Source organism: Phyllobates terribilis, unplaced genomic scaffold (genome assembly GCF_046119375.1).
Source record: "Phyllobates terribilis strain yellow unplaced genomic scaffold, ASM4611937v1 Scaffold_56__1_contigs__length_8794411, whole genome shotgun sequence".
Taxonomy (NCBI): Eukaryota; Metazoa; Chordata; class Amphibia; order Anura; family Dendrobatidae; genus Phyllobates; species Phyllobates terribilis.
Genome location: NW_027362816.1, coordinates 4850219 through 4877592, shown reverse-complemented (window position 1 = coordinate 4877592; position 27374 = coordinate 4850219). Strand labels below are relative to the sequence as shown.

At 42.7% G+C, this 27374-nt stretch overlaps 2 protein-coding genes across 2 annotated transcripts; both read left to right on the top strand.

Annotated features, from left to right (window-relative positions):
- The first annotated feature begins 6116 nt into the window (after nt 1-6116).
- LOC141192287 (gastrula zinc finger protein XlCGF66.1-like) lies at nt 6117-16342 on the top strand. Its single transcript, XM_073661781.1, has 4 exons — nt 6117-6366; nt 15607-15756; nt 15886-16065; nt 16148-16342. Exons 2-4 carry the CDS (start codon nt 15679-15681, stop codon nt 16340-16342), a joined length of 453 nt encoding a protein of 150 aa, XP_073517882.1. The 5' UTR covers nt 6117-6366; nt 15607-15678.
- A 738-nt stretch (nt 16343-17080) lies between these two features.
- On the top strand, nt 17081-25337 carry LOC141192242 (uncharacterized). Its single transcript, XM_073661736.1, has 4 exons — nt 17081-17308; nt 17392-17489; nt 17673-17763; nt 23260-25337. The coding sequence occupies exons 1-4, from the start codon at nt 17218-17220 to the stop codon at nt 24786-24788; spliced, it is 1809 nt and encodes a 602-aa protein (XP_073517837.1). The 5' UTR covers nt 17081-17217; the 3' UTR covers nt 24789-25337.
- The last annotated feature ends 2037 nt before the right edge of the window (nt 25338-27374 follow it).

Below are 27374 nucleotides of genomic sequence, written 5' to 3'. Positions count from 1 at the left end.
CAGGGAATAATTAGACACAGGATTACGATAAATCTACATATAGGTGAGAAGGTTGTACTCCCAGGACGTCAAAAGGAATTTAAGAGCAGTCTCCAGATGTTCGGCACCAACACGAAATATGGAATAACTAAAGTTCCATAATTCCAATAACAATGGGGCCCACATTTTTAGTGACAGAGTCAGCTAAGGAACAATATGCTTATTTTTTCATAGCCGTACGCCCCTCCGGGGAGCTGTGGCGCAAAAGTATCAAAATAGCAGACCGCAACTATGTCATCGAGAGAAAGGTAAAATCATAACGGAAAATATGGCATCGCTTGCAAGTCTCTACGATCAACCAGTGTTAAGTTATCGCAAAAGCCAGCTATTTTAATAAAAATGTGAAGGCTGGAGTCCAGCCCACGTGATGCCATCCCAGGGGGTGTGTGGGCAGGTCTTTCTCTTCAGCATAAAAGAATCCACTGAGGATGGATCAGTATTCATTGCTGGGAGTATATATTTATTATAAGCAATGGATCCCGTTCAGTAGCGGACAAATCTGGAGTGCTTCCCTCTTCCTATATTGAATCGTCTCTGCTATCTTATAGTAAGTTTCTTCTTTAATCCTTATTATTTTGTGTAACTGCATATGTATTGTAATGTCTCCTTTGTAAAATCCTTTTATATTTTTCCTAAACACTGCCTCCCTTTTGGAAGTCTTGCCTGCTTACAAGTCTTGATGCCCTCTTTCAGTCTGTGGGAAAGCTGTATGAGTTTCACTTAATGACCTTCAGTGGCCTAAACCGTGCCTTTGCTTATGCATGTTATTTCTCAAAACGCATTGCAGATCAGGCCATAGTCCAACTCTGTAATGATTAAATTCAAGGCATAAAGAAAGATCTTTGTCTGTGACTAAGCGCCACCGAGAAGTGTGAGCTGATGTTGGACGGGCTGCCATTGCTTATTCAACAAGCTGCATTAGAGGACTTTCTGGGAGAAATGACAGCCAGAGTAGATACGGTTTCCCCCTATGCCAGTCCTTTCACCAAGCTAAAGAATATGAATGTGGTAAAATACAATTCTCACCGAGAAGCAGTGTCAGACTGAAGAACATTGGGCCCACCAGAGGATTTGATTCTGAGGGACCACCTTTCTCCCCTGCTAAAGAGCCCTATAGCAGCTGCAAGGTTTGCGCTATGAACTCTCCTGAAAGAGAAGCCAGGGCCCACTGGAGGATTCTCCGGTTCTCTGGTGGGCGAGTCCAACTCTGCCCTGGCTAAGAAAAGTCTGTGGGAAGGTTCCCGGACACTTTATGGCTGCTTTTTTACTGTGGACTGGCTCCAGTGAGATGTATCATCCCTGGTCACATTCACTTGTCCACATGTTTGTGGTTGGGCAGTCCTTCCCACTAAGTGCACTGAGGAGGGCATGGGTAATGTTCTGCGACCCATGCTTGTGGAAGGCGGGGACAACCCGGGAAGAAATAGTGGTGGCTGGGGACCGAGTATGGATACTTGGCCGCTGCCATGAGGTTGTGAAAAGTTTCCGCCTCCAAGAACCTTAAAGGCAACATTTCAAGTGCAAGCAGCTGTCCAGAAATGTGGCAGTTTAGTATTGCGGCCTGTGGATGGGTAGCTGGCTGCATACTTGCGCTTCCATTCCAAGTAACAGAAAACGAAGGAGCTTGATGGCCCCATCATTATCACAACCTGCAAGGTGTGCACTATGAACTCTCCTGATGGAGAAGCCAGGGCCCACCGGAGGATTTTCCGGTTCTGGTGGGCCCATCCAACCCTGCCGAGAAGCAGCTAAGAAAAGTCTGTGTTAAGGTTCCCGGACACACTATGACTGCTTTTTTACTGTGGACTGGCTCCAGCAATCCATAAGATTGCAATCTGTAAGATCCCTTCACTGGCCCCTAATTGTCCCGCGTATCTAGTTGAAACTACTAACACTACCATGCCATCCATAACCTTTCTTCTCCGTACATTTCTGAACTAATCTACCGATATATTCCCTTACGTAATCTCCGGTCCTCCCAAGACCTCCTTCTCTCCACACTTATTTGTTCCTCACCCAATTGCCTCCAATACTTCTACCAAATATCCACCATCCTCTGGAATTCTGTGTCTCAACACATCCAATTAGCCACCACATTTGAATCCTTCAGACACAACCTGAAAACCCATCTCTTCAAGACAGCTTACAGCCTGCCATTGCCTCACTGCCACCTCGACACCACCGGAGCTAATGCAACTCCACAACCTACTGTCCCCTTCCCCACCGTCCTGTAGAATGTAAGGCCTCAAGTGCAGGGTCTGTAAGACTAAAGATGCAATATGGCACCTTGGCAAAGCCCAGTTATGTTCTCCCTCTGATATCTAACAATAACAAACAGGTCATGCTGGAGAAACTTGCACCTACTGCCACTTATTGTCTTCAGCTCCTTTGTGAGAAGCTAATGTTTGTTCAGCCAGTCTACCAAATAAAATTCCTGAGGTACGAAAATTGTGTATGGCTTTGCTTCTGGTACTGGTTGCTAATACCAAACCATGGCGTTCCATTCACTGGATATTCCTGGCTAGTTGGAGACAAGCTCATTCCCACAGAAAAGTACAATCAAGCTAAGGAGATGGTGGCCTCTATCATCATGAAGGAGTTTGCTCGTTTTCTAGTAATCTGGCTTTTATACAGTGGGTATGGAAAGTATTCAGACCCCTTTAAATTTTTCACTCTTTATTTCATTGCAACCATTTGGTAAATTCTAAAAAGTTCATATTTTTTTCTCATTAAAGTACACTCTGCACCCCATCTTGACTGAAAAAATGGAAATGGAAACGAAATGGAAAAAAAGAAAAACTGGAATATCACATGGTCATAAGTATTCAGACCCTTTGCTCAGTATTGAGTAGAAGCACCCTTTTGAGCTAGTACAGCCATGAGTCTTCTTAGGAATGATGCAACAAGTTTTTCACACCTGGATTTGGGGATCCTCTGCCATTCTTCCTTACAGATCTTCCCAAGTTCCGTCAGGTTGGATGGTGAACGTTGGTGGACAGCCATTTTCAGGTCTCTCCAGAGATGTTCAATTGGGTTTAGGTCAGGGCTCTGGCTGGGCCAGTCAAGAATGGTCACAGAGTTGTTCTGAAGCCACTCCTTTGTTATTTTAGCTGTGTGCTTAGGGTCATTGTCTTGTTGGAAATGTGAACCTTCGGCCAAGTCTGAGGTCCAGAGCACTCTGGAAGAGATTTTCATCCAGGATATCTCTGTATTTCATGTTTCCTTCAATTGCAACCAGTCGTCCTGTCCCTGCAGCTGAAAAACACCCCCATAGCATGATGCTGCCACCACCATGTTTCACTGTTGGGATTGTATTGGTCTGGTGATGAGCAGTGCCTGGTTTTCTCCACACATACCGCTTAGAATTATTACCAAAAAGTTCTATCTTCGTCTCATGAGACCAGAGAATCTTATTTCACATAGTCTGGGAGTCCTTCATGTGTTTTTGAGCAAACTCTATGCGGGTTTTCATATGTCTTGCACTGAGGAGAGGCTTCCGTCGGGCCACTCTGCCATAAAAACCCGACTGGTGGAGGGCTGCAGTGATAGTTGACTTTGTGAAACTTTCTCCCATCTCCCTACTGCATCTCTGGAGCTCAGCCACAGTGATCTTGGGGTTCTTCTTTGCCTCTCTCACCAAGGCTCTTCTCCCATGGTTGCTCAGGTCTAGGAAGACTTCTGGTGGTCCCAAACTTCTTCCATTTAAGGATTATGGAGACCACTGTGCTCTTTGAAACTTTGAGTAATGCAAAAATTCTTTTATAACCTTGGCCACATCTGTGCCTTGCCACAATTCTGTCTCTGAGCTCCTTGGGCAGTTCCTTTTGAGCTCATGATTCTCATTTGGTCTGACATTCTCTGTGAGCTGTGAGGTCTTATATAGACAGGTGTGTACCTTTCCAAATCAAGTCCTATCAGTTTAATTAAACACAGCTGGACTCCAATGAAGGAGTAGAATCATCTCAAGAAGGATCACAAGGAAATGGACAGCATGTGACTTAAATATGAGTGTCTGAGCAGTTTGGCATACCAAGCCATCGAAAACATGTCTCCTCCATACATGTGTGACCTAGTCTCCCTGCATGCAATCGCCCATCCTTCCAAGATCTTCTCTACTTCCCTCTTATCTCTTCTTGCCACAATCGCATACAAGATTTGTCCCGTACTTCTCCCCTACTGGGTAACTCTGTACCCCAACACATCAGACTGTCGCCTACCCTGGAAACCTTGAAAAGGAAGCTAAAGACCCACCTCTTACGACAAGCCTACAACCTGCAGTAACCTTCGTTCCACGACTAACTCTACCCTCGCCTACTGTATCCTCACCCATCCCTTGTAGACTGTGAGCCCTCGCAGGCAGGGTCCTCTCTCCTCTTGTACCAGTCAGTGACTCCTTTTCACATGTAAAGCGCCACAGAATAAATGACGCTGTAATAATAATAATAATAATAATAATAATTATAGTACTTGTACTCTGGTTCAATTGATGGCACTTTCCTGGTGTCTGCCCCTAATTTGATGCGTTTTGGCAGCTTTTGGGCCAGTTTGAAGGTGTTGTGTTTGCGTTTGTTGTTGCCCCCCATTGAATCCTATGACGTTCGTCAATGTTCGGCGAATTTTGCAAATTCGACAATCGTAATCTGACCCGAACATTGAAACATTCACTCATCTCTGCTCACTAACATATCCCGAACAGGAACACATACATTCTTACCAGAGGCATAAGTAAAGTCTGATGGGCCTGGTGCAAGATTTGGACCATACCCCACCCAGGAAAAAAAAAAAAAAAAAAAATATATATATATATACCAGACTTCCATCTGGTATATACAGTACAGACCAAAAGTTTGGACACACCTTCTCATTTAAGGATTTTTCTGTATTTTCATGACTATGAAAATTGTACATTCACACTGAAGGCATCAAAACTATGAATTAACACATGTGGAATTATATACTTAACAAAAAAGTGTGAAACAACTGAAAATATGTCTTATATTCTAGGTTCTTCAAAGTAGCCACCTTTTGCTTTGATGACTGCTTTGCACACTCTTGGCATTCTCTTGATGAGCTTCAAGAGGTAGTCACCAGAAATGGTTTTCACTTCACAGGTGTGCCCTGTCAGGTTTAATAAGTGGGATTTCTTGCCTTATAAATGGGGTTGGGACCATCAGTTGTGTTGTGCAGAAGTCTTGTAGATTCAAAGCTGATAGTCTACTGAATAGACTGTTAGAATTTGTATTATGGCAAGAAAAAAGCAGCTAAGTAAAGAAAAACGAGTGGCCATCATTACTTTAAGAAATGAAGGCCAGTCAGTCGGAAAAATTGGGAAAACTTTGAATGTGTCCCCAAGTGCAGTTGCAAAAACCATCAAGCGCTACAAAGAAACTGGCTCACATGAGGACCGCCCCAGGAAAGGAAGACCAAGAGTCACCTCTGCTTCTGAGGATAAGTTTATCCGAGTCACCAGCCACAGAAATCGCAGGTTAAGAGCAACTCAGATTAGAGACCAGGTCAATGCCACACAGAGTTCTAGCAGCAGACACATCTCTACAACAACTGTTAAGAGGAGACTTTGTGCAGCAGGCCTTCATGGTAAAATAGCTGCTAGGAAACCACTGCTAAGAACAGGCAACAAGCAGAAGAGACTTGTTTGGGCTAAAGAACACAAGGAATGGACGTTAGACCAGTGAAAATCTGTGCTTTGGTCTGATGAGTCCAAATTTGAGATCTTTGGTTCCAACCACCGTGTCTTTGTGCGACGCAGAAAAGGTGAACGGATGGAGTCTACATGCCTGGTTCCCACCATGAAGCATGGAGGAGGAGGTGTGATGGTGTGGGAGTGCTTTGCTGGTGACACTGTTGGGGATTTATTCAAAATTGAAGGCATACTGAACCAACATGGCTACCACAGCATTTTGCAGCGGCATGCTATTCCATCCGGTTTGCGTTTAGTTGGACCATCATTTATTTTTCAACAGGACAATGACCCCAAACACACCTCCAGGCTGTGAAAGGGCTATTTGACCAAGAAGGAGAGTGATGGGGTGCTACGCCAGATGACCTGACCTCCACAGTCAACAGACCTGAACCCAATCGAGATGGTTTGGGGTGAGCTGGACCGCAGAGTGAAGGCAAAAGGGCCAACAAGTGCTAAGCATCTCTGGGAACTCCTTCAAGATTGTTGGAAGACCATTTCCGGTGACTACCTCTTGAAGCTCATCAAGAGAATGCCAAGAGTGTGCAAAGCAGTCATCAAAGCAAAAGGTGGCTACTGTGAAGACCCTAGAATATAAGACATATTTTCAGTTGTTTCACACTTTTTTGGTAAGTATATAATTCCACATGTGTTAATTCATAGTTTTGATGCCTTCAGTGTGAATGTACAATTTTCATAGTCATGAAAATACTGAAAAATCTTTAAATGAGAAGGTGTGTCCAAACTTTTGGTCTGTACTGTATGTCCCTCATCATGGTCCCTTATCTTAGAGCCCCATACTGGTATATACTGTATATATCCCCCATTCTGATGCTGTTCTTTACTGTATAGAAAAAAAAGCTAAGCATTACACTCCCCAGAGGTGAACACAGAAGTCATAGTGCCCCATAATCCCCCCTACAGTATTATGCTCCTACTTATAGTAATGCACTCCCCATACTCCTCCATACACTATAATGAACCCCATAGTACTCCATACAGTATAATGCACAGCCCATAGTCCTCCCTATTGTATAATGCACTCCCTATACTCCTCCATATAGTATAATGCACCCTCAATAATCCACCATACAGTATAATGCACACCCTATAGTCATGCATGTAGTATAATGCACAGCCTATAGTCCTCTGTATAGTATAATGCACAACCCATTCTAAAATATGTTCCCCATCCTGGTATGTGGCCCTCATCCAGGACCCCATCCTGGTATATGGCCCTCATCCTGGTATATATTCTCCATCCTGGTGTATGGCCCTCATCTTGGTATATGGCCCTCATCCTGGTATATGTCCCCCATCCTGGTATATGGCCCTCACCCTGGGCCCCCATCCTGATATATGGCCCCGCTGTTGGTCAATACACAGAAAAAAACAATAAACGCTCCTACTCACCTTCCTAGCACTCACCATGCTGTGCGGCGTCCACATCTGAAACTGGCAGCTGATTTTGGTTGATTTTGACAGGAGCACATAACATCACTGCAATGCACCCCCGGTCGCCTCTGATTAGCCAGCAGCATGTATTGCGGAGCACGGATTTTGCAAGTGTTTGCGCTGCAATACACTTCACCTGAATATGTGTTCTAGGATGCACATTCAGCTGAAATAGGGGCTGGCACCGGCGGGCCCCATGTCCGCCGGGTACGTTACGGCCCTGATTCTGATGTTCTATTGTATACCTGGCAGGAGCCAATATATTGTGATGACTTCACTATTATATACCACCAGGAGCCCTTACATTATAGTGTCTTTAACAGTGAAACGGCTAGAATGCATGGGCTGCAGTCAAGACCTGGAAGGAGACCATACATTGCAGGCTACATTCTGCTAGCTTCATTAACATATACCTGGGAAGAGATCATAGATTCTGCGGCCTCCAATAATATATACCTAGCAGGAACCCATAGGTTCTCCTGCCTCCAATAATATATACCTGACAGGAGCCCATACATTCTCCTGCCTCCAATAATATATACCTGACAGGAGCCCATACATTCTGCTGCCTCCAACAATATATACCTGACAGGAGCCCATAGATTCTCCTGCCTCCAATAATATATACCTGACAGGAGCCCATACATTCTCCTGCCTCCAATAATATATACCTGACAGGAGCCCATACATTCTGCTGCCTCCAACAATATATACCTGACAGGAGCCCATACATTCTCCTGCCTCCAATAATATATACCTGACAGGAGCCCATATATTTCCCTGTACTAATTACATGCACACAACCTCCCATCCTTCAAGATCTTCTCTACCTCCCTCTTATCTCTTCTTGTCACAATTGCATACAAGATTTGTCCTGTGCATCTCACCTACTGTGTAACTCTGTACCCCAACACATCAGACTGTCGCTTACCGTGGAAACCTTGAAAAGGAAGCTGAAGACCCACTTCTTGTGACAAGCGTACAATCTGCGGTAACCCTCGCTCCAGCATACCACTGCACGACTAGCTGTACCCTGACCTACTGTACCCTCACCCATCCCTTGTACATTGTTTTTGCGCCCTCACCGGCAGGGTCCTCTCTCCTCTTGTACCAGTCGGTGACCCCTTTTCACATGTAACGCACAATGGATTAAATGTCGCTGTAATACTGATAATAATTATAGTACTTGTACTCTGGGTCAATTCATGGCACTTTCCTGGTGTCTACCCCTTATTTGATGTGTTTTGGCAGCTTTTTATGCCCATTTAAAGGTGTTGCATATGCTTTTTTTTTCGTCCCCCCTTTGAATCCTATGGTGCTTGGTAATGGTCGACGAACATTCGACCAATAAATTTGGCGAATGTCTAAATATTCGGCGAACATTGAAATGTTCACTAGTCTCTAGCCAGAAGGTCTAATTAAAGGGGATTAAGTTAAGGAAGGATTCCTTATCTTGGACAAGCAGGATTTAAACAAAAAATTGTCTATACTAGAGAGGAAGCTACAGTGTCACCAAACAGGGACACCAGTTCTCCTATGGAGAGCTAAAGATGCAGTGCCACAGCAAGGAGTATGTGGCCCTCATCGAATGGACTTTGAGAGTATGAGTGACATGCGCACTAAGTAATCCAGTATGAGTTACAATATTGATGTTCTTTCTTTGAATTTGTTTCCAGTATGGAATCATTTAAAAGTTATATCTCTATTTTCATATGATCTTATAAATTTTTATGTAAATGAGTCTCTGATTTTTCCCTTCTTCCTGCTTATTTTACAGGTCACTCATTAATTCTACTCACGTAGTGCATTAAATAGTAACATAGATTGCACTAAAATAATATTTTTTGCCCACTGATTACTATATTGCTATCCTTGCTTCGCTAATTGCCTAGTCCATGCTGACAGCGATTCTGCGCAAGCCAGGAAGCTCCTTATAGTGCATTCCACTGCAGTGTGCGCTCCAATAGTGGATATCTTAGTGCGCATGACTAGTAGCTTTACTGCACATGTCCGGAAGTCTTCAGCATTGTGCTCCACCGGCGTGCTTTCCAACAGCCAGACTTCAGAGTGCTCTGGACTGGAAGCTCCCTGACACGTCCAGAGACAGCGCGCACTCGATCACTCACTAAACCACCAATGGCACCACAGGGTATTTGAGGAGCATTATCCTCCCCTTGGCACCTACAAACACCGCTCATTTCCACAGCCACCCCATATTCACCCCACGCAGCAGGTATGTGTGTTCATATGTATATTGCTGTTATGACATGGAACTCTCTGATCCATTAGATCCAGCAAATCTATTATTTTGCAGTTACAGATTCGTGACCTTCTTTATACTCTGCTTTATGCCAGGGCATTACAGGATCCTTTCTGACTACTAGGCCCCTCGTCCTGATTTCCACTAAGCCTTTTTTCCAGCATACTAGGTATTCATTCTTTGTTTTATTCTTATTCCTTAACAATTAGGTGCTCACCATTTAGGCACAATTCCCATGGAATATATATTCCTATGAATAAGTTGTTTTGGTATCACCACTCTATGAATTTATATTACTCTTATTAAATTGCCTGATCTTATATAATTGACAATATGAAATTACATCATGTATGAAGTAACCCTGATGAAGTATAATAATGTTCACATTAGAGTATATCCTATGTCTTTAAGTTGTCTTAACTCGGCAAAAAATGTCTATGAAATGTTTGTATTTTCATAAGATTTTGATTTCTTTATTCTTTATATATTTATTTAGACATATACCCTGCTTTTCTATATGGGGTTCTTCAAAAAAGTATTTTAAAAAGTATCATCATTGGACTGCCAAAGTTTTTTCTATTTGATTTCTGGAGTGGACGAGGTCTCTCATGGCAGTTTTTGACTGGTGGGTATTGTCGTGGGTAGCTTGAGCCATCATAGGATACAGAACTCAGGGAAGCCAACCTTTGTCCCCCACGTGCCACAGTCCTTCTGGTAACTGCACGGCTCCCTTCTCTTGCCATCTGGCCAATTCTTTAACACCAGCCTGTTGTTGTCGTAGGCCACCGGTGGTTCTGTGGCTGAGTACACCTGTGCAGCTGTCACCCTGGCAGGGTTGTCTCTTTGTTGGTAAACTGCAGAGTTTGCAGCCTGGTCGGGCAGGTGGTTGCCTTTAGCTGTAGTTGAGTTATCCTTTGCATGACCTTTGACTTTCACCATGGCAACTTTCTCTGGTAAAGGTAGGTCCTCCATCAGGAGTTGGACAGGTTTATCATTCTTGATAGACTTACTTTCTTAAGATCCAGCTCTCCATATAGGTCCATAGTCATGAAAGCATAGCGGCTGGCTGTATAAATCGTAGCAGTCTGATCTTTAGCATGTCTGCAGGCTTCTTCAAGGGCACGGAGCTCAGCTTTCTGGCTGGACATGTGTGGAGGAAGCTGCTCTGCTTCTATGGTTTCATGAAAGGAAACGGCAGCATGTCCAGTGTAGAACCGGCCATCAACACCATACTGCGATCCATCCACAAAGCTCTCATGGTCTGGGTTATGTAGTGGGACATCGGTAACATGACTGAAACCCCCCCCCGTGGGACATTATTTGTAAACAGTCATGTTCCTCTTGTGTCTTAATAAGCAGATCACCCACATTATCACTACTACCCCTCTCCCTACCTCCAGAGGCAACAAGGTGGCTGGATTCAGAGTAGTGAAACATGAATGGTGATGTTATCAGGCATGAGAAGGGCACATTAAAGTCTGAGATGTCAAGCAGTAAGAGAAAGTTAAAAGAAATTCCTGCAGACTGATACAGCAGAAATAGATTCTTAGTGAGACACTGACTGTCCCCCCTCCCTGAAGAGACTGGAGAAGGGGAAGGAGGGGGGGTTATCATTAGTCTAGCACAGCTGCAGTTTCTGTGTGTATTTAGGCTTCGCACAATTAGAACGTGAAATTTCTTTGTCCTTGCCAGGACTGGTTGTACATAATAGGGGCTCTGGACCAGGTTTTTGCCTTGTTATTAAGTGCATTTGTTGCTACCACACCCTTGGCTATTTGGAGTATTACGGCTGGGGACATAGACAGGTACTCCGGGCAGGACACTATTTGTGGCTCTTTAATCATGGGCTTTAAACTTTCAACAGAGGCACAGGACAGTAAACGGGTGTGAACCTTAGACATGTTCTCATATACTAAGTACTGCCATCTTCCAGAGCCAGGTATAATATTTTTCTACTAACAGGAGAAAGCATTTCTAATTTTCTCTACTTTCTCTAACAAATGGCATGGGAAACATTTCAGGGTCTGTCATTCTACTCATCATGGCCAGCATTTCAGTAGGATTCCAGTGACGCCACACACTCCTGGGGCTCTAGACTGGGGTGTGAGGTTTGGTGGTAGCAGTCTGGGCGAGAGCTGCGAGCGGGGTTAGGGTGAGCTGACCACCCTGACTAATTGTCCTAGTGAGTCTTTCATGGCTGCAAAAGGCTGACGTATAACTACTGTATCCATTTGGGTTGTGTTAGGGGAGCTTCTGGAGGGCAGGGTCTGAAAGGGCGTTGGTCCCATCCAGTGCAGGCATAATATTCAGTGGGGGCCTGACCAAGACTTATGGGGGGATTGCACATGGGGCTCTGGCCAAGGGGGGCACACTATGCAAATGGTTTGTGGGGCGTTAACAAAAAGGGTGCAATACTGTTTTAGTAGTAGGGGGTTTAATGGTTCCTATGTGCCAACAGTGGGCACAACATACACAACAGGTCTCCACCCAATCTGGATTCTGATTCCTATATACACAACATGTCCATCCTTCAGGGACAATGTATGGGGGTGGAGTCAAACTGGGAGGGGCAGGGGAATGAACGCCATCTTTGTTACATACTTCAAAATACAAAAACTTATCATCACGTTTTTCTTCCTCCAATCGCCTCTATTTACAGATTTAGAGTTTTTCCACCATATCTCAGTCTGTTTTAGTAAACCAAGATCATTTAAAAAACCTTGCTGTTCCTCCAACACTTTCAAGAAACCTTCATCAAATCTGCCACCCGGTGGATAACCACACACTAAACAAAACCTATGCATTTTCTGCACAAATTTCTTTTCTTTCTTTCTGTTTCTTTAAAAACAGGAATACATGAGTAGACACAAACCAGTGAGAAGTCATACCTTTCACTATGGATTGTATACTCTATACAGCACCTCTACCATGCTCAATCTGTTTCTTACTAAACAGATTAATACCCATGTTCTGTTTCTTAAAAAAGAAACAGGAATACAGGACTAGAGAGAAAAACCAGTGGGGACTCTTACCTTTCACTATGGTCTCCTACTCTGTCACGCCATGCCTGACTTATAATCAGATGACAACCATCAGCCCCTACGTCTAGGAGCCTGAACCATATGGGTTTCCTTAGCAATACAAGAGGCTGCTGTAACAACCAACAATCTGCTCCACCGGGTACAATCAACTAATCACTACAATCCAACTGCATGTACAGATGACCAGTGAAACACCAAATCCACACTCCCCATACAACATACAGCACAAGAATTCAACACAGTACACAAGGTCTCATCAGGGTTCTTTGTCTAACAATAATGGACCCACTTACTATGAACAGATCAAATGACCTGTGACTACTTACCCAACGCGTACTGCAACCCATGAAAACAGAGGGATAAATTCAGGTAGTGTAAGAATAATGCTTCTTACCAATTGCTGCAGCAGTCCCGGATATCTGTCTGTCTGGGTTCCATCAAATTGGTTGGGTCAGCAGTCTTTTGCATTAGTGGGTCCCTGTTCATTGCGCCAGGTTTTGTTTTCGCCACATAACGTGAGGCGTTCTGAGACGTTGTGCCTGTTCCAAATTAAATTGTAAAATTCAAATACGTGCACGGCAGAACTACGACTGATACATTTGAGCATCAGGCTAGATCTACTTTTACATGCTCTGGTCCAGGTTTATATAGGTTATTAGTATTCATACTTTAAACAATATAATTTGCTCAGCTTATCTCTAAATATGTGCTGGCATTAGCATACATACATCTAATTGGCTAAGTTAACACTACTGACACCCAGCTTTCTGACTTTCGTTTCTTCCTTATGTTTTCTCTGGTCTCTAGACAAAGACATTCCTGAGGGACATCTTATCTCACACACACATACTGACTCAAACTCCATTTTAGTAAGCAGAAGATACACTTACAAAAATCAAAATGGAGTCAGGATAGATAAAGTATAACTCCTGCTCTCACACTGTACTACTATAGTGCGGTATATTATCCCTGCCAGTCAGTGTAATACTAACGACCCCATATACATGAGATAAGTGTTGGCTGAATGGTCATTTGGCAGACGGCTATCTCTCCTGACTCCCCCATACACACAAATATTCCAGCTTTCCTGTGATCTGTATGAGGGTCGTCTCCAGACTCCTCTAGCGGAGGATTATCTACAGGAAGAACAAACGGATTAGCCTCTGAAATTCAGGATGCCAGATCCTTCTCTGCCCTGACATCATCTGTCGGGAGGTCCCCAAATACATTATATAGTTGAGTAAACCCCCAAAATCAGTGCTTTCATGCAACTCTAATCTAATGTGTACTGGGAGGTTAAAAGGTAACTTATTGGACGTTGTCTCTGGCCCCGGCCTAATAGAATTTCATACATTTCAGGCCCAGACACCATTATTAGGCATTTAACTATGGTAGTAACTGGGCAGCCCCATACTATCGAGTACTTGGGGAAAGAGGGGCATTCAGCTGAACTCTGTCAAACCTTCTTAGATGCCATGTTTGTTTTTGACAGCAGAAAATGGTTAAACTGCCAGGGGTTTTGTTGCAGCCGCACCTGTGCCATCATTGTGGTGTACATCTATGTCCTGATGCCCAAAATTTTTTATTTTTTTTAAAACAAATGTTTAACCCCTTTAAAGCCTGGGGCGTAATAGTACGCACCAGGCCATCACCTCCGGTTCAGTGAGGGCTCCGGCACTGATCGCGGGTCACTGATGGGTGGGCATGACAACCCTGGGTCTGTAATGATCGCTATGAGCACCACCTAGTGGTCGGCGCTCATAGCACAGGAGCATTTCTGCTACATAGAGATGATCTTATCATCACCTCTATGTAGCAGAGGCGATCGGATAGTTGCTGCTTCTAGTCTGCTATGGAGACTATAGAAGCAAGCAAAAAGTGTAAAAAAAAAAAATGTTTTTTAAAAAAATAAAAAAAATGTAAAAGTTTAAATCACCCCCCTTTCGTCCCATTCAAAATAAAATAATAGAAAAAAAACACATACACATTTTTGGTATCACCGCGTTCAGAATCGCCCGAACTATGAATATAAAAAAAGAATTAATCCAAACGGTAAACGGCGTAACGAGAAAAAAGTACTAAACATCAGAATTACATTTTTTGGTCGCCACAACATTGCAATAAAATGCAATAACGGGCGATCAAAACATCGGATCTACCCCAAAATGGTATCAATAAAAATGTCAGCTCGACATGCAAAAAATAAGCTCTCATCTGGCCCCAGATCCTGAAAAATGGAGACGCTATGGGTCTTGGAAAATGGCGCCATTTTTTTTTTTTTTTTAGCAAATTTTGGATTTTTTTTTCACCACTTAAATAAAAAAGAACCTATACATGTTTGGTATCTACGAACTCGTAATGACCTGGAGAATAAGAGTGGCAGGTCAGTTTTAGCATTCAGTGAACGTGGTAAAAAAAATTAAAAATAAAAATCTGCGGTATTGCACTTTTTTTGCAATTTCACTGCACTTGGAATTTTTTCCCCATTTTCTCGTACACGATATGGTAAAACCAGTAATGTTGTTCAAAAGTACAACTCGTCCCACAAAAATTAAGCCCTCACACGGCCATATTGACCAAAAAATAAAAACGCTATGGCTCTGGGAACAAGGAGAAAAAAACAAAGATGCAAAAACAGAAAATCCCAGGGTCTTTAAGGGGTTAATGTTTTCAAAAATGGGGAAGACGGGAAACATTCATATAGACGGCCGGTGGAGATGTAGTCAGTGATGGACTCTGGCCAAATATGTTTCTAGAGCCTTAGTAAAAGATGAAGATGTCGTCCTCATCATGAAGTAGTTATTTCTCATGTCACGTGTAATGAATATCTGTTGCAGTATTACTAATGCCGATTCCAGTGTCAGTAAATGAGACGAGAATTAGCAATAAGGAAGATGAGTCTATGAGAAAGGTATTCAGCTACAGACTCCAAGGAAGAAATTACTTGTTGTCTGTGTCCTAAAATATTTAGGTTTTATTACTAGATGTAAAGAAGAAAACTAAATACTGTAAAATAATAAATCTCCTCATATGTTTCCCTTATTATCTCCAGTAATTGTATTATTACACAGGATTTTTATGATGTTACATCGGCTCATCTTCTTCTCATTCAGGTCTCTACAATATCAGATCCTCTCAGTGAAGATCTTCTACATAAGAGAATCTTCCTGATTTACCCATCAAGGATGGATATGGACAGAGACAAGATGGCGGAGAGGATATTACACCTCACCCTAGAGATCCTCTTCCGGATTACTGGAGAGGTGAGAGATTCTGATGACGTCACATTACATCATTCTTATCTATGGGAATAACAGATGGACAGAACTGGAGAGGTGAGGACTCTGGAAATGTCTGTAGTGAGATTTATTAATGTGTCTCTACATAACCAGGATTACACAGTAGTGAAGAAGACCTCTAGTGAGCGCTGTCAGGACCCTGTGTCTGAAGGATTGGGAAGACCCCTGAGCCCAATGACAGGGCCTCTACCTCACCCTCTGATGCATGAGGACATCAATGACCAGAAGATCCTAGAACTCACCTACAAGATGATTGAGCTGCTGACTGGAGAGGTAATACTGCTGGGAATGCTGGGATATTATACAGTAATGCTATGAAGGGAAAGGGGGGTGACGTTATCATTGTATGTGTCAGGTTCCTATAAGGTGTCAGCATGTTGCCGTTTATTTCTCCATGGAGGAGTGGGAGTATTTAGAAGGACACACAGATCTGTACAAGGACGTCATGATGGAGGTTCCCCAGCCCCTCACATCACCAGGTACTCTTCCTTCCTTTGTTTACCTCGTCTCTGCCCCCTTGATGATGTTACAGTCACGTGACCATTTCTAGCATTTCTATTGGTGGGTGGCCTGTAGCTGATTTTTGCCCTTAGTTTGCCCTGAGCCAAGATGGCGGATTTGTTTACCTTGTCTCTTCCTCTTTGATGATGTTACGGTCATGTGACCACTTCTAGCGTTTTTATTGGTGGGAAGAGCTGATTTTGCCCTTAGCTTGCCCTGAGCAAAGATGGCCGACTTGGCAGCACGCATAGGTTCTCTGGGGCCGGGAATGAGCATGTGGACGGTTGGTCATGTGTCTCTGGCGTCACAGGATGTCATTCTTCCTGACCTGTGGCCTCTCGAAAACGCCCCCTCACTGTTCCTCTGCCGGCCTGACACAGCCCACATGCGCCGGTGATGCCAATTAAGCATCAGAGGCGCTCCTATAAAACTCCCCCTTTGCACACTCCTCTCCACATGCCCCCGGAAGCAGCATCTAGCGAAACATGTGTTGGGCCTGCACTTTGACACGGAGGGACAGCACAACTCCTGGATACACTATGGGTGAGCAATAATTTACATTTGGGGACCTGTTAGCACTTTAGAGAGGAATATAGGAGCGGATTCTTATACCCTTGTTATATACCTTGTCATAATACTGGGACCCAATTTTGTTACTTTGCAAAAGGACCTTAACTGTACCAGATGCACTTTATCTTCCCTCTGTTGCCTTCGTGTTATTCTTTTCCCCTACCTTGCCTCTCTGCTCAGTCCTTTGTTTATCCCGTTATTGCCTCCAAGATTTGTATAAGCTGTCCACAATGTAACCGATTATTAAACGGAATTGCATTTTGCACACTAGCATGGATATTCTTGGTGTTCTTATTTGGACTCATTATTTTTTGGTTTAAATTTGCATATGGAGTAGAAGGCCCTTCCTTAACTATGTTGATGTCCTGGTTGTGTCCTTTTATTTATTATAAAGATCTGTACAAGGGTGTCATGATGGAGGTTCCCCAGCCCCTCACATCACCAGGTAATAGACAGGACTAAATACACACGGTCTATAATTATCTGTATGTAAAGAATGAATTCAGCCCCTGTATGTGTTTCCTCCAGATCTATCCAGTAAGAGGACAACACCAGAGAGATGTCCCCGTCCTCTTCTTCCACAGGACTGTAAACAAGAAGACCCCAATGTTCCTCAGGATCATCAGGTAGATGGAGAGAAGGTGTCATGAGATGTCCCCTATGATGTGTAGACGGCTGTGAAGGTCTTGTGCTCAGTCTTGTTTTATCCACCAGTATTTTATGTTTTATACTTGTGCAATGAGAACGGTGGAGATGGCAGGATTAGAGCTGATGTGACTTCTTCTCTCTGTGACTTTTTTTTGTTTCAGGGTGAAGGTCTGACCCATATTAATATTACAGAGACATATGTGAGGGGTGATGAGTGGTGTAAAGAGGAGATTCCTATATATGACTATCCGGGTGAGTAGTAACCACTAAATGTAGAGAAGTCACCGATTATTCTCAGTCACCGGCTGTGGCTGCTTTATCATTGGTGTAGGGTCTGCTGTATCACAATCGTGTGATCACCATTTTGCCTCTAGACCACAACATTTTCCTCCACCCAAAACTTTTCAAATGACTTTGGGTATTGAAAACCCTTTGAAACCTGAACAATCCACCTACACTCTGATATTAGAATACGCTGACCGTTACCTGCCCAGATCTGTGATTTACAAAGCCAAATGACAGCGTACGTAGAATGTGCTGACAAGTTAGAAAATCACTTGAAGAAAAATTACGATGGACCTCTTAGAGAAAGCGGAGGGTAATGATGCTGTTGGCTTTCTAGAATCCTGATATCTTTTTGAATGAATCTGCCTTCTCTCCCCTCTGTGCTGCTGAATGTGTTCATATGGTCCCTAAAAGACCAGGTCCAGCCTTTCTGGCCAAATTCTGCTTTAATAATCGACAATATTCTTCTTGAAACTCTTCTGATAGAAAGCCCCATACTCCAATTACCCCAGAGAGGTTTCACCACTAGTTACTCATTTTTACTGATGAGGACTGTTGAGTTTGATCATTTCAGTAGATGTGTTATTGTCTATACTCACAGTTTTTTAATACAGTAGTTAGTGCCCAAAATACTCTGATTTAACCCCTTCCTGCAGCCAGTTTTGTTTTCCTAATCAGGCCCCATTTTTTAAATCTGACGTGTGTCACTTTATGTGGTGATAACTTTGGAATTCTTCACAAAGGATAATAGGAAACAAATGGACCTTACAGATTATTTTCCAACTTCTCTTGAATCCAACAATACCCTGTATATGGTTGTACACTACTGTCTGGGCACATTTCAGGGTTAAGAAGAGAAGGAGCGACATTTAGCTATTTGAATGCAGATCTTGCTGGAATAGTTTGCAGACACTATGTATTGAGGGCACTGTTCATGGTCACCTGGCAGCTCAAAAGATGGCTGCCACAAACAGATTTGCCACTCTCTACTCCGTTTTCCAGATCCCACTTATTGATTTGCTCATCACCCTTTAATCCCTCTACATGGATCTGGACTTACATAGAGACCCCTAGACTTGGACCACGGTGTTACCTGCTGTTCTGTGGTGTGAGATGGGAAGAATAATAGTCAAGTAGCCGGGTCAGAACCATGAGGGCAGAGAAAAATCAGAAGACACAACAGTAGTCAGTAAACGGGCCGGGCTCACAACAGGAAACAAATACACAAGCCGAGAGCTGAGCACAGAGGACTGAACCCGAGGAGAACAAGGCTGTATCTGGCGGCTTCCAGCAATATGCTCCGAGCTTTAGTAGGGTGTGGTGCTTTCTGATTGGCTGAAGCAGGCAGCAGGTTACTCCAGCTGGACAGCACACACACCCATACTGCAAGACTGGATGGTGCAACTGGTCCCAGCAACCCTAATCTTAGTGGCTGGACAGAACCTGTGCCACCCAGAGCTTCTGGTTCCTATGTCTCTTCCATAACCTGTGCCGCCTGCAGAATGAATAAGGCGGCTCCTGGTGAGAGAAGCAGACGTCGCAGGAGCAGATCCCAGAGGAGATGGGACACACCATTTGCAGAAGCCCTAATATAATAAAATGGCAGAAAAACAGAGCAGTAGAAATCCCCATAAAGTGATTCTATTTTGGACATTATAACTCTCATTGAATTAATCTACAGGAGTAGTGACTATTTTGACTCCACAGCCACTTTCAAGAAATTATCATGCAGTGGATGTTGCAGAGTGAAAATTACAAATATGCCATTTTATTCCCCAACACATAGTGCCCAGATTGTGCTCCAGGAGACTAAGTTAAGTGGGATCTTCTCACTATAGTAATGCCAAATACATGGATGCTAAATGTAATTTGGGTACACTGCAAGGCTCAGAAGCGAAGGGGGATTTGACTTTGTGAGTGGATATTGGTGGATTGGTTTATGGAAGGCATGTTGCATTTCAAGATCCTTTGAGCTGCAAATGTGGAAACCTCTGTTGTTCCACTAATAGATGATGAACCAGAGTGGGGACTTGTTTTTTGTGAGATGAGTAGAAGTTTTTATTGGTATCATTTTTGCCAACATAACATTGTTTGGTGGCTTTTTATTCCTTATTTGAGGGGCAGAATGAACAAACAGTTGAATACCACGCTCCACTGGTTCATCCTATGAGGTTTCTGTGATTGAAACAGCTTCAAATCTTAATCAGCCAGACATGTAGATTTGTTAAGCAAAGACACATACAGTTGTGCTCAAACATTTACATACCCCGGCAGAATTCTTGCACTCTTGGCCTTGTTCAGAGAATATGAATGATAACAAAAAAACTTTTTCTCCACTCATGGTTATTGACTTGGTAAAGCTATTTATTGTCAAACTACTGTGTTTTCTTTTTTTAAATCTTAATGACAACCAAAAACATCCAGATGACCCTGATCAAAAGTTCACATACCCTGATGATTTTGGCCTGATAACATGCACAGAATTTGACACAAATGGGTTTGAATGGCTACTAAAGGTAACATCATCACCTGTGACCTGTTTGCTTGTAATCAGTGGGTGTGCATAAAAGCTGAGTGAGTTTCTGGAATCCAGACAGACTCTTGCATCCTTCATCCAGCCACAGACGTTTGTGGATTGTGAGTCATGGGGAAAGCAAAAGAATTGTCAACGGATCTACGGGAAAATGTAGTTGAACTGTATAACACAGGAAAGGGATACAAAAAGATATCCAAGGAATAATGCCAGTCAGCAGCTTTCAAGCTATGATTAACAAATGGAAAATCAGGGGCTCTGTAAAAACCAAACCATGGTCAGGGAGGCCAGTGAAAATTTCGGCCACAACTGCCAGAAAAATTGTTCGGGATGCAAAGAAAAACCAACTAATAACATCAGCTGAAATTCAGGAGTCTCTGAAAACTAGCGGTGTGGCTGTTTCAAGATGCACAATAAGGAGGCACTTGAAGAAAAATGGGCTGCATGGTCGAGTCGCCAGAAGAAAGCCATTACTGCGCAAATGCAACAAAGTATCTTGCCTACAATATGCCAAACAGCACAGAGACAAGTGTGGTCTAGCAACAAGCTCGGCTGTATGCGGAGGTAAAACTCAGGATACTGTCTCTTTAAATTTTCGGGTTAGTTTATTTAGCAGTTATAAACTAACCTCGAGTCCATAAAGAAAAACACAGCCCATTCGGCTAAAGAGACAAAACAAACTACAAAACTTGCAGCAAAGTCCATATCCTGGGCCAAGGTCTGGCCACACACAATTAGTCACACACTGGTTCAGCACAGTACGTGTGAGCTCCTTTCTGTAGCAGAGTTTACCCGGGTACTGAACCCACCTGAGTGTCAGGGCTAGCTATTTAAAGCCCAGATTCTCCCTTGATTGGGAGGTAGGGTGGATAACGTCCCTCCCACCACTTTTGTTATCCACTTAAAACATTCCCTTGTAAATGTGGTTCTCTTAACCCTCTCTGCACCGATTGTGCAGGAGAACTTGCATGTTTTCACATGACTGATCTTAAGAGTCTCAGCGACAGATACCTCCCTTCAGACACACTACCAGTGACTTTATCACACAAGCCTAAAAACTTCTGGAACAAGGTAATTTGGAGTGATGAGAACAAAATTTAACTTTTTGGCCACAACCATAAACATTACATTTGGAGAGAGGTCAACAAGGCCTATGACGAAAGGAAGACCATTCCTAATGTAAAGCACGGAGGTGGATCGCTGATATTTTGGGGATGAGTGAGCTACAAAGGCACAGGAAACTTGGTAAAAATTGAAGGAAAGATAAATGCAGCACGTTATCAGCAAATACTGGAGGCAAATTTGCACTGATCAGCCCGGACTCTGCGCATGGGATGTAGTTGGACGTTCCAACATGAAAATGATCCAAAACACAAGGCCAAGTTGACCTGTCATTGGCTAGAGCAGAACAAAGTGAAGGTTCTGGAGAGCTCTGGGGAGATCTCAAGCGCGCAGTTCATGTTAGACAGCCCAGGAATTTACAGGAACTGGAGGCTTTTTGCCAAGAAGAATGGGCATCTTTACCATCTGAGAAAATAAAGAACCTCATCCACAACTGCTACAAAAGACTTCAAGCTGTCATTGATGTTAGAGGGCGCAATACATGGTATTAAGAACTGGGGTATGTTAACTTTTGATCAGGGTCATTTAGATGTTTTGGTTGTCATTAAGATTTAAAAAAAGAAAACACTGTAGTTTGACAATAAATGGCTTCATTCATATTCTTTGAAACAAGGCCAAGAAAGGAAAAATTCTGCCGGGTATGTAAACTTTTGAGCACAACTGTACACTATTGTGTTTGTGTTGACTTGTGAATGTATGTGTTTTTCTTTGGCTGGTCAAGAAGGACATACTATTATGTGTATAAACCTGAACGTTGACTTCTCTTGGTCTGGAAACAATAATGTTTGTTAATATGCTAATTAGATATTGTACTAAAGCCAGCTAATTATTTACAAGAGTCCCCCTGCTATACCAACTATGTAAATTGATTAAATGCACAAACAATTAGACCTGAGCCCTGAGTAATAATATCATCCCTTATCCTTGACCTGTGGATGTGTACTTTAAAGGACAATTGTAACTATTTAAGGGACATATGCCTCTGTAGCAGTCAGAATTGAAAGAGAGAATCAAAGATCAGAAAGATTTCAGGACATCAGCTTGGTAGCATGGTTCCATCCAGAGAGGCACAGATTTGGATTCTACATGATTCCGGCCTAAGAGTACATGGCCCTGACTGGAAGGATATGGATCTGCTCCATTCACCATCAGAGAACCCATGGATACATTTGGGGAGACCAGGTTGGGACGATGAGATTGCCTGGCCCCATGGACATGTTGTTTGGGGTTGCCAGGTGGGACCCTCCGGTCACCTGAAACCCATGGAGACATTCGGAGAAGCCAGATTGGGACCCACTGGTCATCTGACCCCATGAAACTCTCGGAGACCAGGCTGGGACCCTCGGGTCTCCTGGCCTTGTACCTTGATGGACAGTCAGCTTCCAAAGCTTGACGCTACCTCCTGTCTGTGGGGGGCTGCCAAAAGTGGGGCCACTGGTTGAGGTAGTTGGCCCTTGAAGTCCCAAAGTCACAGCTGTTCTATCCCAGGCGGGCCAGAGGAAGGGTGAAACTGTGTAATTTTGCACTAACTTGGGTATTTGCTGGGACTGCCCTATGTGTTTATTGTCTGGTTCAATAAAGTATTGCCACACTATTTTACCCTGTGTTGTCTGAGTAGTATTATGCCCATGGAAGACCGCGGGTCTTCACAGTTTCTTATTAGACTATGAACTGTCATTGTCTTGGTGAATAATTCCATATTTTTACATAACTTGCTATTTTTATGGAGAGTTTAAGTAGAAATGTTCAAAAATATAAAATTCAAGGATATTTTTTGTTCAAAAATAATTTTGTTTTATTCTTGACAGATGACTGTACCAGGAGATCAGAGGGACAGCTGGTATCTCCAATTTTTAAATCAGATGTTCTTGAGATCCCACAGGATACAATTGAAGTGAATGCCATTACTCCAGATATACCATCATCCCTTCACAGCAAAGAGCTGTCATCATCTGATCTTTTGAAATGGATCCTGACTTCTGATTCATTACCAACTACTAAGGAAAATCTAAGTCACAAAATAAGCATTAAAAAACAAATTGCTCCTAAAGCAAAGATGCAATTTTCACGTTCAGAATATGAGAATAGTTTTCCTCTTGAAAAGTGGTTTCTTAAATATCAAAAAATTCATAAAACGGAAAATGGATTTTCTTGCTCCAAGTGTGAGAAATGTTTTAGCCAGAAATCAAATCTTGTTAGGCATGAGAGAATTCACGCAAGAGAGAAGCCTTTTTCATGTTCAGAATGTGGGCAATGTTTTAGCCATGAATCAGATTTTGTTTTCCACCAGAGAACTCACACAACGGAAAAGCCTTTTTCCTGTTCAGAATGTGGAAAATGTTTTGTGAAGAAATCATCTCTTTATAGTCACCAAAAAATTCACACAGGAGAGAAGCCTTTTTTCTGTGCAGAATGTGGGAAATGTTTCAACCGGAAAAGTAATCTTGTAATACACCAGATAACTCACACAGGAGAAAAGCCTTATTCGTGTTCTGAATGTGGGAAGTGTTTTAACCACAAATCAAATTTTGTTAAGCACCAGGGAACTCACACAGGGCAGAAACCTTTTTCCTGTTTCGAATGTGGGAAATGTTTTAACCACAAATCAAATTTTGTTAAGCACCTGAGAACTCACACAGGGGAGAAGCCTTTTTCCTGTTCAGAATGTGGGAAATGTTTTAGCTATAAATCAGATTTTGTTAAGCACCAGAGAACCCACACAGGGGAAAAGCCTTTTTCCTGTGCAGAATGTGGGAAATGTTTTAATCGGAAAAGTAATCTTGTGATACACCAGATAACTCACACAGGTGAGAAGCCTTATTCATGTTCAGAATGTGGGAAATGTTTTAACAATAGATCATATTTTGTTAAGCACCAGCGAACTCACACAGGGGAGAAGCCTTTTTCCTGTTCAGAATGTGGGAAATGTTTTAACCAGAAATCAAATCTTGTTAAGCATAAGAGAATTCACACAAGGGAGAAGCCTTTTTCATGTTCAGAATGTGGAAAATGTTTTAGCCATAAATCATATTTTGTTAAGCACCAGAGAACTCACACAGGGGAGAAGCCTTTTTCCTGTTCAGAATGTGGTAAAGGTTTTAACGATAAATCAAATTTTGTAACTCACCAGAGAACCCACACAGGGGAGAAGCCTTTTTTCTGTTCAGAATGTGGGAAATGTTTTAACGATAAATCATATTTTGTTAAGCACCAGCGAATTCACACAGGGGAGAAGCCTTTTTCCTGTTCAGAATGTGGGAAATGTTTTATCCAGAAATCAAACCTTGTTAAGCATAAGAGAATTCACACAAGGGAGAAGCCTTTTTCATGTTCTTAATGTGGGAAATGTTTTATCCATGAATCAGATTTTGTTATGCACCAGAGAACTCAAACAGGGGAGAAGCCTTTTTCCTGTTTAGAATGTGGAAAATGTTTTGTGAAGAAATCATCTCTTTTTAGTCACCAAAAAATTCACACAGAGGAGAAGCTTTTTCCTTTTCAGAATGCCTTCATCATGTTCTTAATGTGGGAAATGTTTTTCATGGAAATCAACTCTTAATAAACATCAGAGAAGTCACACAGGGGAGAAGCTCTTTTCATGTTCAAAATGTTGGAATTGTTTCAACTTAAAATTGTATATTAAAGGAGTTGTCCACTACTAGGACAACCCCTTATCATTCCTCATGTTTGACCTCGTTAAAATAAAAACACTCATAATCACCTTCCGTGTCGGCGCTGTTCTAGTGGTGTTGAGACTCCCATTCCCGGGGCTCATGTGAGGTTGTTACATCTCACGAGCCCTGCTTTCAATCTGCTTCACTGTCGCTGCCTTCGGACATGTTGAACAGCAACAGCAAGCCAGGGCTGCAGATGCTCTCTGACTTCCTCTTAATGTTCGATTTGTTTGAAGGTGGGGACAATAACACCAGCACTGATTGGGCGCAAGGTTCACAACAACCTCACATGAGCCTTGGGAACGCAAATGCTGACACTGCTGGATTGGGAAGTTTGTCTAATTTTGTTTTTATTTTAACAGGATCAAACATGAGGAATGAGAAGGGGTTGTCAAAGTAGTGGACAACCCCTTTAAACATCAAAAATCACACATAGAGACTAGTCATTATCATACCTAGTGTGTGAAAAATTATTTTCTGGAAAATTTGTTTTTTGTTGACCATCAAAAACAAAGAAGGGGAGAGAAACTATATATGTGATTGACAAACTGTTCAAAAACAGATAACACACAGGTGTATAATTAAATGAGAAAGATATATTACTTTAAAACTGTATTTTTTAAACTATAAGACACTTTAAGCAAGAAAATAATCTTACTAATAAGTGAACGCATCTTTTAGACTGCAGGCAGATTCCTGTGACAGAGGAGAATAATGAGACCGTGTCCTTCCTGATCACTGAAAGAACTGCTCTCTCTCCGCCAGCCCCACACTTTTCTAACTGATTGGTGCAGAGCAGGAGAGGAAGGTACAAGGACTTGCACAGAGGCTGAATGTCCGAAGTGAGCAGCTGAAGAACCTTCTACCCGACTAGCTCACGGACCTTCCAGATCATGTAATGAATCACATGACCTTGAAGAAACTACAAAATGGGTTCATGTACAGTACAGACCAATTGTTTGGACACACCTTCTCATTTAAAGATTTTTCTGTGTTTTCATGACTATGAAAATTGTACATTCATACTGAAGGCATCAAAACTGTGAATTAACACATGTGGAATTATATAGTTAACAAAAAAAGTGTGAAACAACTGAAAATATGTCTTATATTCTAGGTTCTTCAAAGTAGCCACCTTTTGCTTTGATGACTGCTTTGCACACTCTTGGCATTCTCTTGATGAGCTTCAAGGGGTAGTCACCGGAATTGGTTTTCACTTCACAGGTGTCCCCTATCAGGTTTAATAAGTGGGATTTCTTGCCTTATAAATGAGGTTGGGACCATCAGTTGTGTTGTGCAGAAGTCTGGTGGATACACAGCTGATAGTCCTCCTGAATAGACTGTTAGAATTTGTATTATGGCAAGAAAAAAGCAGCTAAGTAAAGAAAAACGAGTGGCCATCATTACTTTAAGAAATAAAGGTCAGTCAGTGCAAAAAATTGGGCAAGCTTTGAAAGTGTCCCCAAGTGCAGTTTCAAAAACCATCAAGCGCTACAAAGAAACTGGCTCACGTGAGGACCGTCCCAGAAAAGGAATACCAAGAGTCACCTGTGCTTCTGATAGGCTGGGTGCCCACGTAGCATTTTTCAAGCGTTTATGCTGCGGAATTTCCGCAGCATAAACGCTTGTGAAACGCTAGGTAATCCGCACCCCATGGTCCCCAAGGGGATTCCGCATGTTCTATGCACATGCTGTGGATTTTTCCGCATCGTTTATGCTGCGTACAAAAATCCGCAGCATGTCATTTAATTTTGCGGAAGCGCAGCGGAACTCCCGCCATTAACTTGCATTGAGATGCATAGAAACCGCGACTGTACATTTGTACAAGCTTATTCTATGCATCTCTATATGCGGATAGTACCCAGTTCTGAAGGAGAGAAGACTCTCATCCAGACCTGGGTACCATTGTACCTGTAAAAAAAGAATAAAATAACAAATAAAGTTTATACTCACCTTTCCGAAGGCTTCTCTCTGAATGCCGGCATCGCTGAAGGACCTTCGGTGACATCACAGTCATGTGACCGCAGGCCCTTCACCGCTCTGTCTCGCGATATGCCGGCAGCCAGGAACCAGACAGGAACGAGCGCTGCAGCCACGCCGCCATCGGGGGTGAGTATAGCTTATTTGTTTTAATTTTTACGGTTCACACTGTATAAATCCATGCTGTTTGCATGGATTTATACAGTGTGACCTAGTTGTCAAGCACTTTACAAGTGATGCTATCGTCTGGAAAGCGCTTGTCAATTTGC

Excerpts from the sequence above, each read along its gene's own strand:
- LOC141192287 (XM_073661781.1), top strand. The coding sequence starts at position 15,679 with ATGGATATGGACAGAGACAAGATGGCGGAGAGGATATTACACCTCACC. Across the intron at positions 15,757-15,885 it reads TCTTCCGGATTACTGGAGAG|GATTACACAGTAGTGAAGAA; the intron begins GTGAGAGATTCT and ends CTACATAACCAG. Across the intron at positions 16,066-16,147 it reads TTGAGCTGCTGACTGGAGAG|GTTCCTATAAGGTGTCAGCA; the intron begins GTAATACTGCTG and ends TGTATGTGTCAG.
- LOC141192242 (XM_073661736.1), top strand. The coding sequence starts at position 17,218 with ATGTTGATGTCCTGGTTGTGTCCTTTTATTTATTATAAAGATCTGTAC. Across the intron at positions 17,309-17,391 it reads CCAGCCCCTCACATCACCAG|ATCTATCCAGTAAGAGGACA; the intron begins GTAATAGACAGG and ends TGTTTCCTCCAG. Across the intron at positions 17,490-17,672 it reads ATGTTCCTCAGGATCATCAG|GGTGAAGGTCTGACCCATAT; the intron begins GTAGATGGAGAG and ends TTTTTGTTTCAG.